Below are 18,297 nucleotides of genomic sequence, written 5' to 3'. Positions count from 1 at the left end.
AGGGGGTTAGCATAGGCGGCGGGGCGGAGGGGGGGTGCTTGACGGGGCGGCGGCGGGGGGTGGGTATGGGCGCCCCCCCCTAACGGCGGGGGGGGGGGCGCCCAAAACGTAGCTACGCCACTGGTAGCTTACTGTATGCAGGGGTATATAAATGGGAGTCAGATGATGCTGCTTCCTCTTTAAATCTGGATTCCCACCCTCCCTCCCTTGCTTTTTCAATTGCTACCTGGCCTTTCGGCCTTCACCTAATTTGGCTTTACAAAATTAATTAATAATTGGCAGTATTGCCCCCCTCTGCCAGGACGGCTGGTGAGTCCTGCCCCCGAGGGGGGACGTTGGCCACTTCCTTGAAGTGTCCTCACCATGCCATAGGAGGGGCGGTAAGACCGTCACAGTGCGGGCTGTGCCTTAAATTCAATGGGGGCTGTTCATCGCCCTGGTTATAAGTTGGGGCGTTGTAGTCGCCACCATTACTAACATTTTTGACCTGAGCTGGTCTCCAAGCGCTTTCCTGACCATCCCTTTCAATAGGGTCATACCACTTAATAAATATTGTCGACCTTTTAACTTATGCAGTTGTTGTCCGTGTGATTATTTTAGAATAAGGTGTCCGTGTGATTCATTTCTAGGGGTAATTTAGAAGTTAAGTTAAGGTAAATGTCAATCATGATAATTCAATAGGCGCCTTAAGGATCTGAGAAAAATAACCCGTGTTGTGTTTCCCGGGAATCCTAGGCTAAGCCCAGGAAGGACTTGGGTAATGGTGTGGCGTAAACTCGGATAATCAGACCCAGGTCACGCTAGAAGCTTAACGTTAACCAGCACACTGGCACTTGGAAATGGTGGGCCCAATTCAGACATGATCGCTGCTTTGCGAATTCGCACAACAGACGATTAAACAAAATGCACATGTGCGACGCCTTCCAGCGATAAAATAAACAGCGCTCCCCTACCCAGGTTCAGACCTTGGTTTTTGTACAAGGGGCGTAATTGAGCTTCCCCAAATATTGTAACCAATTTATAGAACAGTTTTGACTTTTGTTATAAAAAAAACCATTATGTTAGGAAACTAAGTAAGTTGTGATTGATCAAAGCAAAGAAATAAACTGTAATTACACGTATATATTTCAAGTGACAGTTTATGTTTGCTCAATGTTTGAAAATAGCGCAGAGCGCGGCTGGCTTCAGTCCATCTGGACACTGGATCAAACTCTCCGCTTCTTTTCGGACTGTCTAGAAATCATCGGTTGTTTAGCTGGGGGTGAGCCCGGGGTGCGGGGGGGCTGGCTTTAGATAAAAATATGTTTTTGTGTTTCTTCGTTTCTCTAGGAGTATTTCATGTCCTCAACAACTAACCAGGGACATGGGAGCTTACTGTACGCGCCGCTCCTGTTTTTCACACTTATTTCCACCTACTAGTGAACCTCAACACTAATCCGTCATGTATGAAGGTAATAAATACCTAAGTTAGTATCTCTTATATATTTGGCTACATCTGTCACTCAAAGTGTGTCTGGAGCTGTAACGCTGGGTTGTGGACTTCCATCTTAATTTCTGATTGTCATCACCTGTTTTAAACAGGGTAATTGATAAGAAAGGTGTTTAAGCACAGGTGATGGTAATCCATAAATTAAGAAGAAAGTCCAGAAACAGAGCAATGTGTCCCTCCTGGAGAGGGTCATATTAGGAGGTATGCACCTCCCTCCCTCCCTCCCCCCCCCCCCATTCACGGCATCCCCACGATTAAATGGCACATGCAAAACACTGACATGGCTATGGTCGACAATGAAAAAGGTTGACAAGATTTATTTTTCACTTTTTCAATGTTTTCATATTCATTCTCATGTGTCGACATGGACACCAATGAAGTGCCACACTTATGTCAACATTTACATGTGTTGACCTTTCTGTGTTGATTTTTTCTTGTGGCAATTCGCGGCAGCCCCCGCGACCCCCCTCCCGCGATTTGCAGCACACCCCCCGCAATTCGCGGCACCCCCGGTGACTCCCGCAATTCGCGGCCCCACCCCGTGACACCCCCCCCCTCCTGCGATTCACGGCACCCCGCGACCCCCCCTCCCATGATTCGCGCCAACCCCCCGGGCCCCACCTCCCGCTGTTCACGGTGCCCCCCACGACCCCCCTACCGCGATTCCCCACCCCTGACCCCCCCTCCTGTCATTGCGGCAACCCCCCGCCCCCGCGACCCACCCTCCTGCGATTCACTGCAAACCCCCGCACCCCCCCTCCCACAATTCACGGTACCCACACACCCCCCCCCCACGACCCCCCCCCTCCCGCAATTCACGGCAGCACCCCTAAGCCCCTCTTTAGTCCCCCGTATACTCACACACCCCTATCACTACCCAGCTTCCTGCTCTCCTGAACCGTAACTTTCACCACTGGGGAGTCGCTGACGCTGTTTTGCCCACATGCCCCTATCATGCCTCATAGCCCAGCCTCCTGCTCTCATGTACCCTAACTCCCACCCAGTAGGAGGAGACACTGACTAAGGGCCACCATCCTGTACTCCTGTACTGCCACGCTGGACCCTCACCCACTGGCAGAAGCTGCACAGTATCTCCCACCCTCCTCTTTAGTCCCCCTTATGCCCACACACCCCTATCACTACCCAGCCTCCTGTTTTCCTGTGTCGTGACCTCCGCCAGTGGGGAGCCGCTGACTCAGAAACACCCTACTATACTATTGCACACACACACACCTCAACAACACGCACACACAGCCCCCCCCCCCCACACCCACAAATGTCACTGTACCCTCCACACTATCAATGTACATCTTACTCTGTAACCGCTTTTTAATTAAACAAAACTATACACACCCCCTTCCACATCATATGCTCTCTATTTAACACATTTCACCTATAACTCAAGTTGCAATACAGGCATCTTTCATACAATTCCCATGGGTCCTCAAACTGTGGCCCTCCAGATGTTGTGAAACTATAACTCCCAGCATGCCTTGCCACAGTTTTAACACTCCCTTATAGCAAAACTGTGGCAAGGCATGCTGGGATTTTTAGTTTCACAACATCTGGAGGGCCGCAGTTTGAGGACCCATGTTTCTAACCATCTTTCTCATATGCAAATGTTCACAAATTAAGGGGGCGCAGCCCCTTACGACGGTGTGAAGAGCGCCCGTAGGGCGCGATGAATCACCTAGTTGTAGTAATATTCCCCTATAGCGCTGAAATTAAAAAACAATGAATTTGTCAAAAGTCAGCATTTATAATGTCAACAGCAGTGTTGACAGTTATAATGTTGACACTGTTAAAATGTCGACAAACCAGTTGACATTTCCAGAATGTCTGCAGGTGAAATGTTCACATTGTCAGACTGTCTACATTAGGATGGGGCTGTGTTTGCACAGACCAGAATATCCGCAAGGGCATCGATGGTGGGCGTATGCCCATATGCAGTGTCATTTAATACCAGGGCGTTCCCATGAAAAAGCTGGGCATTCTCATGCTAATCCATTCGCAGGCAGTGCGTGGGGACACATGCTGCGAATGGGTGGTCAGCCAGGCCACCATTCACAAGGCAGGGTTTGGTGGACTTACCTAGAATAACCCTCAGTGTTTTTGATGGCAGCCATACTTGTCTGCCTTCCATAGAGATTTTGAAAAGGAGATAATGATTTATAGGAGGCAAGTTAGGAACATGACTAACAGACATTTGCTTAAAATACACAATTTAAACTTTACATGCAATGACAAACTTCACTCCCACTGATGCCTGGTGAGTGAATGTACAATGTATTCCACCACTTTGTGTTCATAATAGGTGACAATTAAAATAATAATTAAAATGAAAAAAAAAAAATAAAAAGATAAAAATAAACCATATAATACGAATAAACAGCCCTAAGGATCCCATAAGAGGTCATAGGGACTGACGGCTAGCCACAGACATCGCACTTATGCCCTTATTCAGATCTGATTGCAGTACAAATTTGTTTTCAAAATGGGCAAAACCATGTGCACTGCAGGTGGGGCAGATGTAACATGTGCAGAGAGAGTTAAATTTGGGTGGGGTGTGTTGAAACTGAAATCTAAATTGCAATGTAAAAATAATGCAGCCAGTATTTACCCTGCACAGAAACAAAATAATTCACCCAAATCTAACTCTCTCTATACATGTTACATCTGCCCCACCTGCAGTGCACATGGTTTTGCCCATTTTGAGAACATATTTGTACTGCGATCAGATCTGAATAAGGGCCCAAGTGCTAGACACAAAGCAGGATTCATTAAGAAGAACGTGCTGTGAACTTATACTTTTCCCTACCGTGAGCCATCCGATGGAACCAATAGTAACCGAAGTCTACGCCCAGTAATGTCAGCACCCACGTCCACACAGAGTCCCAGGGCAATTCTGCCAGCCTGTAGTGGTTCCACACGTAAACATAAGTGGTCACCTCGACTCCTCTGAATGCTACACTGTATAACAAAGAGAAACATTCTCATTAACACGTAATAGACCAATTCTAGGCTAGACTTCAACATATATCCCCATTAAATATAATTGTAATTTACAAAGGCTGACTAAATCCCCATATTTGTGTGCATTGTGTATCTATGGGCTATTTCACACACTCCGGCTCCTGCCGGGCGGCGAAAACCCGTACGGCCAAAAGCCGTGCCACACACAGCAGTTGTTAATGGACACTATTGTGTCCATTCACACGGGATGGCCACGGCCCGGCCATCCACCACTGGAAGGGATGGCTGCCGGGCTGTGGCCATCCCCTCCATTCTAAACTGCTGTGTGCTGCACGGCTGCCTGACCGTATGGGTTTTTGCCGCCCGGCAGGAGCCGGAGTGTGTGAAATAGCCCTATGGCTCTCCAACAGCTGCAGGGTTGCCTACCTGACCCTCTCCTTCAGGGAGAAAATGCTCTGTTCCTGGACTTCCCTGGTAATGTATGATTGCCATCACCTGTGGTGAAACACCCTTCTTATCAGTTACCTAGCTCCCTACAGGCAGGGCCGGTGCAAGGCACCGGAGCGCCCCAGGTGAGTCAGGGTGGGGGCACCCCGGTGCCGGGGGAGAGGGGGGGTACCTGTCCTGCGGCGCTGTGTATTTAAAGCTGGCGGCGGTGGCAGAGAGGGGTCCCTGCAGTCAACGAGCGCTATCCGCCGGGCTATGCGGAAGCGCTTCTGTTGTGAAAACACTAGGCAGCACGGCGCACGCTGATTGACTGAATCTCAGCCAATCAGCGTGCGGACAGTGTTTTCACAACAGAAGCGCTTCCGCATAGCCCGGCGGATAGCGCTCGTTATTTCTTACTGACTGCAGGGACCCCTCGCTGCCTCCGCCGCCAGCTTTAAATACACAGCGCCGCAGGACAGGTACCCCCACGGCAGGGGGGGCAAAATGCCGCCCTCCAGTGGCCGGCGCCCTAGGCAAATGCCTAGATTTGCCTAGTGGTGGCGCCGGCCCTGCCTACAGGTCCTGGCAATCATACATTACCAGGGAAGCCCAGGAACAGAGCAATCTCTCCCTGAAGGAGAGGTTCAGGTAGGCAACCCTGGGGAAATTTAATGTGGATAGGACCATACTTGGTACTTGTGGATTATCACGGCTCCCACGATGGCCATCGTATGCGAAAAAATCGCATTGCATCGCATGCGATTTGATCGCATGCGATCACATACGATTTTGCACTGAAAAGCATCCAAATGCATTGGAATTAGTATTAAACATGTTCAATGGCCCCCAAATGGCATTTTTGAGGCTGTACCACCCCCACTATCAACGCAAACCCGAAATGTGGCGAGCGCAGCGACCCCGCGAGGGGCGGCGGTACGCGTCCTACGACCTTTTCATACCCCCACTATCCACGTCGGCGTGGAGTTGAGAATAGAAAGTGTGGCGAGCGCAGCGAGCCACCGAGCCCGAAGCGTCACAGGTATCCGCGTCCCCTCACAGGCTTCACAGGTGTCCGCGGCCCCTCGCCACGCTTCGGGCTCGGTGGCTCGCTGCGCTCGCCACACTTTCTATTCTCAACTCCACGCCGATGTGGATAGTAAGGGGTATGAAAAGGTCGTAGGACGTGTACCGCCGCCCCTCGCGGGCTCGCTGCGCTCGCCACGCTTCGGGTTCGCGTTGATAGTGGGGGTGGTACAGCCTCAAAAATGCCATTTGGGGGCCATTGAACATGTTTATTACTAATTCCAATGCATTTGGATGCTTTTCAGTGCAAAATCGTATGCGATTGCATGCGATCAAAATCGTATGCGATCGCATGCGATCAAAATCGCATGCGATGCGATTGCATACGATTTTGTCAAAAATCTGTAAAAATCGCATCGCATGCCACTATATATGGCATGCGATGGCATGCGATGGGAGCCGTGATAATCCACAAGTACCCCATACTTATTAAATAGGCCAATTAGGCACCTGCTCGGGGCAGCCTGTTTAGTGGACAGCAATGAATTTATGTTTATGATATGCACTTTATTTATTTTGTCAGATTCTGTACATGGTTAAAAAACCACCCATGTTCCTCAACAAAAATAATTAGGTTGACAGTGAAAAGGTTGACATGGGGCTTTTAAAGTTTTCCATCCCTAAGTGTACCGCGTCCCCTGGAATGGCTCGCTGTGCTCCCTATGCTTTGTGCGGGGTGCCTCGCTGCACTTGGCACGCTATTATATTCTCCCACCATGCCGTAGTAGATGGTAGGGTATGAAATACTCCCCGTCGCACAATGATCCACTCTAGGCCTCCCATCTGATGGAACAATGATCCACCCTGCCTTCCTATATGATGGCACAATGATCCACTCTAGCCTCCCATCTGATGGCACAATGATCCACTCTAGCCTCCCATCTGATGGCACAATGATCCACTCTAGCCTCCCATCTGATGGAACAATGATCCACCCTGCCCTCCTACAGTATATGATGGCACAATGATCCACTCTAGCCTCCCATCGGATGGCACAATGATCCACTCTAGCCTCCCATCTGATGGAACAATGATCCACCCTGCCCTCCTATATGATGGCACAATGATCCACTCTAGCCTCCCATCTGATGGCACAATGATCCACTCTAGCCTCCCATCTGATGGCACAATGATCCACTCTAGCCTCCCATCTGATGGAACAATGATCCACTCTAGGCTCCCATCTGATGGCACAATGATCCACTCTTGCCTCCCATCTGATGGCACAATGATCCACCCTGCCCTCCTATTTGATGGCACAATGATCCACTCTAGCCTCCCATCTGATGGCACAATGATCCACTCTAGCCTCCATCTGATGACACAATGATCCACTCTAGCCTCCATCTGATGGCACAATGATCCACTCTAGCCTCCATCTGATGGCACAATGATCCACTCTAGCCTCCATCTGATGACACAATGATCCACTCTAGCCTCCATCTGATGACACAATGATCCACTCTAGCCTCCCATCTGATGGCACAATGATCCACTCTAGCCTCCATCTGATGACACAATGATCCACTCTAGCCTCCATCTGATGGCACAATGATCCACTCTAGCCTCCATCTGATGACACAATGATCCACTCTAGCCTCCATCTGATGGCACAATGATCCACTCTAGCCTCCATCTGATGGCACAATGATCCACTCTAGCCTCCCATCTGATGGCACAATGATCCACTCTAGCCTCCCATCTGATGGCACAATGATCCACTCTAGCCTCCCATCTGATGGCACAATGATCCACTCTAGCCTCCCATCTGATGGCAAAATGATCCACTCTAGCCTCCATCTGATGGCACATTGATCCACTCTAGCCTCCCATCTGATGGCACAATGATCCACTCTAGCCTCCATCTGATGGCACAATGATCCACTCTAGCCTCCATCTGATGGCACAATGATCCACTCTAGCCTCCATCTGATGGCACAATGATCCACTCTTGCCTCCCATCTGATGGCACAATGATCGCCCCCCCTCCCCCCCCTCATGATCCCATAATTGTCTGCATGATACCACAAAATTGTTTCTTGCTTACAAATCACTATTACCAAAATTATTTCCACACAGTGTAATTTCCCAAACTCTAACTGTTACTTCCAGGGGCAGAAAACCGGCAATTCCTGCTACTTCTATAGAACGCAGAAACGTTCCAGCGACCATCTAAATAAACCTTATTGTTACAGCGAGAGAAGTACAAAGCCTCATTACCAGATGGAGATCTGGCTGCACACATGAAAAGGGCATATAACAGTATGGTTTCAATTGTTTTTTTTTTTCTCCTTGGGATAATAGGGAGCTGCCATTTGCAACACAAAGTAAAAGCTCCGGTGACTGAAATCTCCTGTTTCCTGTACAGGTGCCAGGCGTTAAACAGACCCTCAATTTACTGCCCTGTCAGTGAGCGCAATGGCGCTGACACAAATCCATATGACACACGGCCACAGAGCCGCCAAGATGGCGGCTCTGTCTCATATTCCCTGCAGCAGTACTTCCAGAGGCAAATATAAGACACAGACGAGGGGAACTTGCAGAGTTCTTAAAGGGTTAAACTTTGTTCCAAGCTAGGACACTTGCATTATTTACGACTGTTTGATAAGGGCACTATAGCAGTAATAAACCACGGATACCCAGGTGCACCAACATCTGCCCTTACGCAGGGGGGCTATAAAACGAGGCACACATGTGACACATTTCCCACATGCTAAATGGCTTTTAATGCTACTGGCTATAATGGCTGTATTTATCAAAGGGTGAAAAGCCTTCCTGGCAGCAACAAGCAAGGCAAGGGTAGTGTTCCTGCCCTATACACAAAGGGGTTGCGCACAACAGAAGTAAAGGCCTAAGTATTGTGACATCACCTAACCACTTAACAAAGCATTTGGAGGGAAATTTACTAAGATGGGAGTTCTACTTCACATGGGATGTTGCTATAGGCAACCAATCCGATACTATCTATTATCTTCTAGAAGTTGATAAATAAAGAAGAAGCTGATTCTGATTGGTTGCCCATAGCAACATCCCATGTAAAGTAGCCCTCCCGTCTTAGTAAATTTCCCCGGTACTTATGTATTAGCAGGGCGCCCGACTACGCTACGCTGACAACGCAGCTTTGGATACGTTGTCAGCGTAGCCATAGCCGGGCGCCCTGCTAATATGTGGGGACTTACATGCCTGCCTTACCAACCCAAGGCAGGGTCCAACTGTCATCCCATCACCAGCTCAAGGCCTAGATAGGGTCCACCTACTATCTCATCACCAACTCAAGGCCTAGAAAGGGTCCAAGTGCTATCCTATCACCAACTCAAGGTCTAGATAGGGCCAAGTGCCAGACCATCACCAACTCAAGAACTAGGTAGGGTCCAACTGCCAGCCTATTACCAACCCAAGACAGGGTCCAACTGCCATCCCATCACCAGCTCAAGACCTAGATAGGGTACAACTGCCATCCCATCACCAACTCAAGGCCTACATAGGGTCCAACTGCCATCCCATCGCCAACTCAAGGACTAGATAGGGTCCACCTTCTATTCCATCACCAACTTAAGGCCTATATAGGGTCCAACTGCCATCCCATCACCAATTCAAGGCCTAGATAGGGTCCAACTGCCATCTCATCACCAACTCAAGGACTAGATAGGGTCCAACTGCCATCTCATCACCAACTCGAGGTCTAGATAGGGTCCAATCGCTATCCCATCATCAACTCAATTCTTAGATAGGGTTCAACCGATTTTTGTCAAATTAACCCTGTTAGCAGGGTTCTTGGGATAAAACCAATTAAATCTGCAGCAGCAGCAGATGTGTGGCAGTGCAACATTGGAATATCAACGGTCGCACTTGGATCCCACTTGGAACCACATAGGTGCTGCTGTACATGCAGGTGCCCCTTCTGGGTTTGGAGCCCAGACTCAGGTGCAGCTTTGCGGGTCATCTAAACAGCGCCCGCTGCCCACACGGAGGGTCCACCCACCGCCCTCACGCAGATTTCCCCTGCTTGCATGCAAATGGATATTTTGCATAAACATCCATTGGCAGCTTGCATGCGGGGTGGAAATCAATCATTCCCTGTACGGGAAGAGGACGGGCAGCCACACATCCATTGAAGTCAGCTGCCCCCCCCCCCCGCGCATCATGGCCGCATTACCATAGAAACGCCCAGTGTTCTCATGGGGACTCCCATGAAACGCTGGGTGTTCCCATGTGCGCAACCCGACCCCGGCACCCGCCCACACTGCTATGCTGCGAATTGATTATTCACGGTGCCCGCTCGCACAACGCAGCTGCACATGCACATAAACATCGATCTCCTGTGCAAACATGCAGGGGAGCAATCCAAGCAGAATGAGGGCCGCTATATGATTTGCCATAACGATATGCACGATAATCGGTCAGTGTGTACGGGCATTAGACTTTATTTGGCTAACTTGTTGTCCTTCAGCTGTTGCAACAACTCCCTGCCAGAGACCATGCTGGGACTTACAGTTCCCCAACAGCTGGACATTTTCTATCTCGTCATTACATAAATATTTCCCAAGCAATTATTAAAGGGCCCCCCTGCTTTCCTTCAAAGACATTACGGTTTTCACTAGAAACCCCCAAATAATCCCTCCCTGCATTTACAATCTTCTGTCAGGAGTGATTCTACTTCCTGCATCGACGCAGGTCAACAAATAACTTTATGACGTTGAGCATAACGCTGATTAATGGGCTATTAACTTGTAGAAATATTCACTCGATGCCAGAAATCTGAAAGGATGTGGCGAACGGTTTCTACAAAAGGGAAGCGGAATTAAGTTCTAGTCCCTGGGAAAGGAAGCAATCAAATGAATATCTCAACGACTAACGATTTTCTCCATTATTCCTCCTGATGGGCCGGCTTTAGCCAAACCATTCTCTGTGAGCCCTGCAAGACTTTCTCCCATACTGAAATCAGTTTGACCGTGGAGGAAACCGGAGCTCCGGTCTGACGAGACGTCCTCACACCTTTAATGGAACAAAAAAGAAAAAAGAAATCTGTATTTTTTTTCAGTGCTTTTTGTCTCTCTTTTTCCGCCAGATCGTTCCATTCTCCACAGTTTGTTTCACCTAACGAGAACAGAAAACGTGTTGACTACAAAGCTCAACGTTTGGGTTAATTGGTGTTCCTGAGAAGTCAACGAAGGCCCTTAGTTTGTCCGAGGCGCTGTACCAGGATTTAAATAAAAACGGAACTGAAAGGCATCGCAGGAGTCATGCGATAGGACAAAATCTAGCGCCTGAAGAAGGTTTATCTCCTATGAAATTGTTCTCACAGCTAATCAATTATAGAAAAGGAAAAGAAAAAAAACAATCCGTTGTTTTTATGCAGTTGGTGCAACACGCGGAGTAAATACACTGGGTTCCATCCGAAGTAATGAAGTGATATTACACACGGAGTACTTTAATAGCTTCTGCAGTCCACCGGCTGAGCACATACTTAATCGAGGGTCTACGGTGATTGCCAAGCTGGCTGACTGAATGAAATACCAGTGTGGCTCTGTTGTGAGAGCCTTTGTGTGAGCCTGCCGGATGAATGCGTTCTGTAGAGATGGGAGAGAGACGTATGTGTCAGCGGGTCTCTGAAGCCCCAAGCAGAACATACTCTGACACGGCTACAGCACGTTTCACACCTTTACATTTTGGATAAATATAAGTATAGAGGATGTCAGATTTTTCCAGTAGTAAAGCACTGCATCTTATAAGGCACAGGGGGGAAAAGAATCAAGCCTTGGGGGCCGATTTATCACCATCCGCATCTGATCGGGCCAACTCGTAATGCAATAACTGACACACGTATGTATCAATGGTGTATGCCAGTACAGAGTTTGGGATAAAGCTCTGTCCCTGCGATGGGTATCCGATCCTGGCCGCTACCACTGCCACCTGCACCCCCTCCCTGTCACAATGAATCCCAGGGGCAGAGAAAGCTATGCAGAAGCTTCAATTCATATGGGAGCCCTGTCATCTGCCAGCTGAAGTTGGCATTTTTATTTCAGGGCTCACTGTGGTATTTGCTCACTTTTTTTGTGTACATTTGATCAGATCACATTTCTGTTCATAAGTATGGGAAATGTGATCTGGTTACTAAAAGAAATAAAAACTGCTTCAAAATCCCTTTAATACATTCAGATGATACTAAAATAATGTGAAAAGGGTGTGAAAACACCCCTTTTCACATTATTTGACTAAAAATAATGTTAATAAATGGACCCCTTGGAGAGAGATAAAGTACATGCCAATCAAAATCTCACTGCTAATTTAGTGGCTGTGTCTGAAAGATAAGAAGAACTGATTGGTTGGTAATTTATCTCACACAGGCCCTTATTCTGATTGAGGCGAATGGCTCCGAATGCGGACAGACGGCCGATGGTTGGTGCTTGCGCATGTGCAGAGGCGTATCTGCGCATGTGCGAATGCCGCGCACATCCGAATACGGCGTGAATTCTGTACAGAAAACGATCGGTCCAAACAATCCGAACAGGGGGTGGAGAGGGGCGTGAAGGGCTATTTGGGTTCATTACCATATGCGTACGCCCCGCGTTTAATGGGCGTTCCCATGAAAACGCTGGGCATACGTATGGTAATCCGGCCGTGACGCACGTGTGTGGGGCGGACATATGACATAGCCGGATGCCAGCTGCCCGCCCAGATCCCTGCTTTTGCACAGAGAAATGCCAGAGTGGTCTGGAGCACTCGGAGCTGCCTGACCACTCGGACCAGCATTCGACGGTCGGCGACCATCAAATGATGGGGGAGGTTCCCACAGATGGAGGAGGTGTTCACATGAAAAATCCACTCGCGGTCCGTTCGGTCAACGTCTTACCGCATACGGACGGTGTGAGCGATCCGTACGGAAGGCGGGGCTAAGAACACTCGGTTCCTGTCCGAAAATACACATCCGACCGATTCAACTAGAATAAGGGTAGTCAGCCTCTCTCCTATAAGTGGTGGGAATCCAGTACCACCTGCTTCCCCCCCCCCCATTCCCGCTGCCCACCAAATGTATTACAGGTACCACCCCCAAATGCAACCCCGCCACCCCCACTCGCTGGCAAATGGCCACTTTTCTGCCGCACATAGAGACTATTATTTTGTTAGGAGAGGCCTGATTACACCTCCTCCATTGACCACGACCCCTCCCATTACCAGGGCCCTGCAGATCCATCAGTGCCCCTGCCTGAGTCACCCAATATTAGAAATGGACTAGACAGATCTGAACTGGAGTACTAAGCGGATTTGCTGACCAGACTGGACTGAACCAGAATGGACTAAACTGGACTGGAATATTCGCTAACAGGCGGCCGCACAGACGAAACATCATTCGATGTTCGCTCATCATCGAATAATTTTTATTATTATTATTAATAATAATAATAATAATAAGCGTATACTTACTTTTCATATGGCCGATTTCCTCCGAATTTAGGGCAGGTGCTGATGTCATGTCAACTGCCCACCCCAAGCAGGCATGCATTGTATTCTGATGGTTCCCCCCCCAGCATTTCTCTTGGCGCGCCCACCGCTTTTGTTGGCACGCCCATGAAACACTGGGCGGACCCGTCAAAACGCCCCCTACCTGTCACTCAGGCAGCGATCTCCCCAATGAGTGTAAAATTTGCCAAAAGCGCTCGCTTCAGGGGTTTGCACATGTGCATAATCGCGCATACGCAGACCCGCGCCATCAGGGACAGGGCTGAATTCAGACCTGTGCAAACAGGGCTGAATCGGCCCCAAAGTAGCAACCAATGAGATCATAGCTTTGATTTTTCAAACAAAGGGTCAGAGGTTTCAAACTGCAAAAAAGTCATAGAGAGTGATTAACAGCCAGCCAATCAGCTCCTAACTGTCATTTTCCAACCCCTGGTCGTTTAGCGCTCTCCATTTTATCACTTTTTGAAGCTTGATACATATGGCCCTAAGCCTGTAGTAATAAAGATCATTTTAGTTCTATAGCAATCTTTCTCCAATAGGACTCAAGGCGCTGTAACACGCAGTTAGATAAAATGGAGAGAGATAAAGTACCAACCAATCAGCTTCTCGTTCTGCAGTTTGGTACCTTTAGGGATTGTATGATTGTTCCACAGTAAATATGCTGGGGACTTGTCTCTAGAAAACGCCACCCGATAGATCAGGGGTGGCCGCAGCGATGGATGAATCATGTCTGTCCCGCGCCAATGTTCCACAGAATGTATTTATACAATGGGATGGACGCTACTGGCTAATTAATCACTTATTGCAAAAACCAAAAAAACACTGGTCTGCAAATCCACGGCCCCCAGCAGCTGTCCCTTGCCAAAGAGAGACATTCACTTGGTAGGTCCATGAAACTGTGATTTTTTTAATGTCAGAATTGTTAAAAGTCGATCAAATTGCCTGTAATATAAATTATTGCAGATTATGTCATGCATATAATTGTACAGCTGAACACGGCTTAATTGCAGCATTAAATCCTTATATTAACTCCAGTGCTTTGGAATGAAGGTTTCTTGGCTTAGAGGATCTTCCGAGCTTCCAGTTCAATCACTTAAAAAAAAAAAAGAGTTTTCCGACCACAAAGCAATTTCACTTACTCTGGCAGGCGAGACATAATTCCCGCAGAAAGGGACGTGAGTCCATCGTTTATTCGGAGAGGTCGGCCTTTCCAAGCCCAGCTCAGAAACATCTCCATTACCAGCATGAGGAAGAAGTAAGCGGTGGCCTGCAAGAAAGGGGGAGAAAAACAAAAGTGATTGCATGCAGCTTAAAGGCGTAATGGTGGCTTAATTACAGCGTTAGCCCCTTCATAACAAAGTCAGAGGGTAGATTCAATTACCTGCAGGTCAGAGAGTGAGGTCTGAACTCTCCGGTAAAGTGCCCAGATCTATTCAATTACCCGCAATCAACCTGACAAGCCTTGACAGGCGATAAAATTGGAAATGATAAACAACCAGCCAATCAGCTCCTACCTGTCATATTTCAAACACAGCCTGTGATGTGGCAGTTAGGAGCTGGTCAGCGCTGATGTCATAATCCCTCCCTGAAAACACTTGGGCATGCCAGCGTTTTTTTCAGACACTCCCAGAAAAGGGACGTTACCACGTTACCACCTCCAGACACCGATAGTCAAACGGTAAGGGGACAGCATTTAGGATCCATGCACGTTTAGTTTTGTTAAGCTCCCTCGCACATGCGTAATGCATACATGCACAGTCATTCGTGTCAGTGCCATAAACAGTGGTTAGGTCAACACATGTTTGTTGGGGATGCAGTTACAATCCTGGCGGTCGGGATCCCGGCGTTCAGAATCCCGACGCCGGAATCCCGACCGCCGAAATGCCGACACATTCTCCCTCCGTGGGTGTCCACGACACCCCTGGAGGGAGAATAAATTAGTGTGCTGAGCGTAGCGAGGCACCGGGCCCGCTGCGTGGCGAGCGCAGCGAGCCCGCAAGGGGGGGGGCGATCCACGTCCCCCCCTTGTCGGCATTTCGGCTGTCGGGATTCCGGCATCGGGATTCTGAACGCCGGGATCCCGACCGCCGGGATTTAATACTGAATCCGTTTGTTGACATGCATTGCGTCAACCACTCAGGAGTTATTTCACTAGGGCGTGGAGAGAGAAGCATGGTGAGTGCAGTTTGAAGAAACTCAGGAGCCCGAGGTGTGCTCCCTACCACCAGTGCTGTGCCTAAACACGTGCAAAGGGGGCCGTGCGATCGAAGTGGGCCATCTCCCGAAGGAGACGGGCCCCGTTTTTCCCCTAACCCCTCTCAACCATAAGGCCGAAGAGGGGAAAATAGGGAACGGTGGGTCCTCTTCGCCGAAGCTTAGAGAGACCCTCATTCCTCAACCCCCGGAAGGGTTAGGACGGTGGGTCCTCCGCACCCGAAGGTTTGGAGAGACCCTCAGTAGACTTCCCTCCGCCTTGCGGCTCGGGGTCGTCCTCGGGGGGCACGAAGCTCTCCCCAAAAGGCGAGAGCTTCGGCACATTGGGGAAATGGAAGGCCCGAAAGGGTCGACCACACTACCCAAAAAAACCGTGACAAAACTACAAAAAACAAGGAACATGAAAAGTGACGAACGTGAGAGGGGAAGAAAAATAAATAATAAAGATACCCTAGCCAGAAGGCCAGGGTGGGGGTGTGAAAAATTGTCCTACCCCATCCAAAAGGACGGGGTAAGGACGTGAAGCGCTACCTGAAGGGAAGTGCGCAGTGCAAGTGCCATACTAGTGCATGGTGATTTTGGGATCACCCGTGCATGTTCGGCACCCCCGAGTTTCCCCGGGGGCACAGTGCAGCCTCGGACTCCAAGCAACCGACCGATCAGCGTCCAACCAAGGTTTCTCTGTTCCCATCGTAGGGCATTTTCCAGCCCCTGGTATGGGAATGGGTACTCCACTGGGTTTTTCGACTGACTCCCTTAGGGGCTGCAACCCCCTCGGAAGAGCAATCTACTCAGTCTCAGTGTTTCTCCGATCCCAAGGTTAAGGTACTAAGCTGGGCCTTTCGCGGTCTCCCCATCAGAGGCTACGCATCTCTGGAACAGGAGCCATCTACTCAGTCCCAGCCTTTGTCCGCTCCTTGGGAATGGATACTAGACTGAGCCTTTCGCTGTCTCATCCTTCGGGGGCTACGAACCCCGTCAAGAGAGTCAAACTACTAGGCCCAGTGTTTCTCCCCCCCCCCTCTCACCAGTGGGTTTACGCAACAACACCTCCTACCACTGGCAGAGGTGAAGGTACTCAGCCAGACTTTTCACCACTCCCAGGCAAAAAAGAGGGGTCCCACACCCTCCGCCCATCAGAGCAGCTACTCAGTCCAGCCTTTCTCTATTCTCTGCCAGAGGCCAGTCCATACCCACTGATAAGAACAGATACTACACTCTATATTAGCCAAAGGCCGAGAAGCGATGGTGAGTGGTGAGTGCAGTGAGCTAGGCGACGGGACGCGGTACACTTTGAAGGTGTCCATGTCGACCATGCTGACATTCAGGACAATTTTTAAAAAAAAACTCATGTTGACCTTTTTGACTGTCGACCTAGCCATTGTCGACATACTGCTTGTGTCGATCTTCCAACCCTGTCAACCAATTTCACCTGTTGACCTAAGCCACATTGAACTTCCGTGGTTGACCCAGTGACCCCATACCCCTCTGCATAACCATTACCATATTTTGCACATTTTCTGCATACGTATTCATTAGCTGACAACTATGAATCCGGCGCTCAGTCCGACGTAAATAGGGCCCTTATTCTGGTACATTCACTCGGGTGCGAATTCGCACCCTTGTGAGTCATCCAGAACCCGCCTGGCAAATGGTGGTAAGCCCAATCCCAATCGCACGCCGTGTTGTTTGTCCGGCACACGAATGGAGGTTTTACATAAACAACCATTCGCATTCCAGTGGGAACCTCCCACATCTTTCGATGGTCGCCGACCATCGAATGATGGGAAAGGCGCACGCAAATGTACCAGTGGTCCAGACCACTGGTACATATGAACGAAGAAATGCAGTGATTTGGGCAGACAGCTGACTTCCGGTTATGTCAGCTGCCCCCCGCACGTGCGTCATTACCATATGTATGCCCAGAGTTTTCTTAAGAACGCCCATGAAACGCTGGGCATATGCGTATGCCAATGCCCCTGGCCAGCACCACATGCCCCTCTCCACCCCCCTGCTCCCATCGTTTGCACATGCCCAGAAATACAGCTGCGCATATGCAAAACATCGATTGGCCTTGCCAATCCGCGCAAGAGTCAACCAGAATAAGGGCCATACTGTAGCATGCTAACAATTTAATATAATAATAATTAAAAGGTTTTCCAATATTATACGATATCCGATAGATCGACAGTGAAGAGATCGACACCATATGTTCGACATGTACAAGGGTCAGTATAGACAGAAGGTCAATACAAGCAAAAGTCGACATGGGGTTTTTGTCTTTTTTTAATACTTTACCATAATGCGCCCCCCGATAGCAAACAGCAGCGTTAGCAGTACACCAATTTGGGATCCCGACGATACAATCTACAAATTGCCACCAATAACTCCATGTCATGAGTTTCATGCGTCAAACTTTTGTTTATGTCGACCTTGTGCATCTGAAGCATTTGGTGTCGACCAATTATGCCGTAACCTTTGTATCTATCCTTTCTAATGAAATCCCTATAGAGAACTACAGTAACACAAACCCTTACAATGGGTGCTATTGAAGATGGGATGTCGCCCAATCAGATTCTCTCTATTATATTCTAGAGGGTGCGAAATGAATAAGAAGTAGAATCTGGTTGGTTGCTATGGGCAACATC

The 18,297-nt window shown here is 49.0% G+C and overlaps 1 protein-coding gene across 2 annotated transcripts in view; it reads right to left on the bottom strand.

The window, feature by feature from the left end:
- AGMO (alkylglycerol monooxygenase) overlaps positions 1–18,297 on the bottom strand; it is a 208,047-nt gene that overhangs the window by 187,902 nt on the left and 1,848 nt on the right. For both annotated transcript variants that reach the window (XR_014474784.1, XM_083186794.1), the window contains exons 2-3: positions 14,575–14,702; positions 4,308–4,459 (exon numbers count right to left, since the gene is read on the bottom strand). Coding sequence is in view for 1 of the 2 variants with exons in the window: in XM_083186794.1 (XP_083042920.1) it covers positions 4,308–4,459; positions 14,575–14,702 (280 nt within the window). In the remaining variant the exon portion in view is untranslated. The remainder of the gene's footprint in view (positions 1–4,307; positions 4,460–14,574; positions 14,703–18,297) is intronic.

The sequence above is a fragment of the Crinia signifera genome, chromosome 5 (assembly GCF_055691185.1).
Source record: "Crinia signifera chromosome 5, ASM5569118v1, whole genome shotgun sequence".
NCBI lineage: Eukaryota > Metazoa > Chordata > Amphibia > Anura > Myobatrachidae > Crinia > Crinia signifera.
Note: the sequence above shows the minus strand (reverse complement) of the source record. Positions and strands in the feature narration are given on the sequence as shown.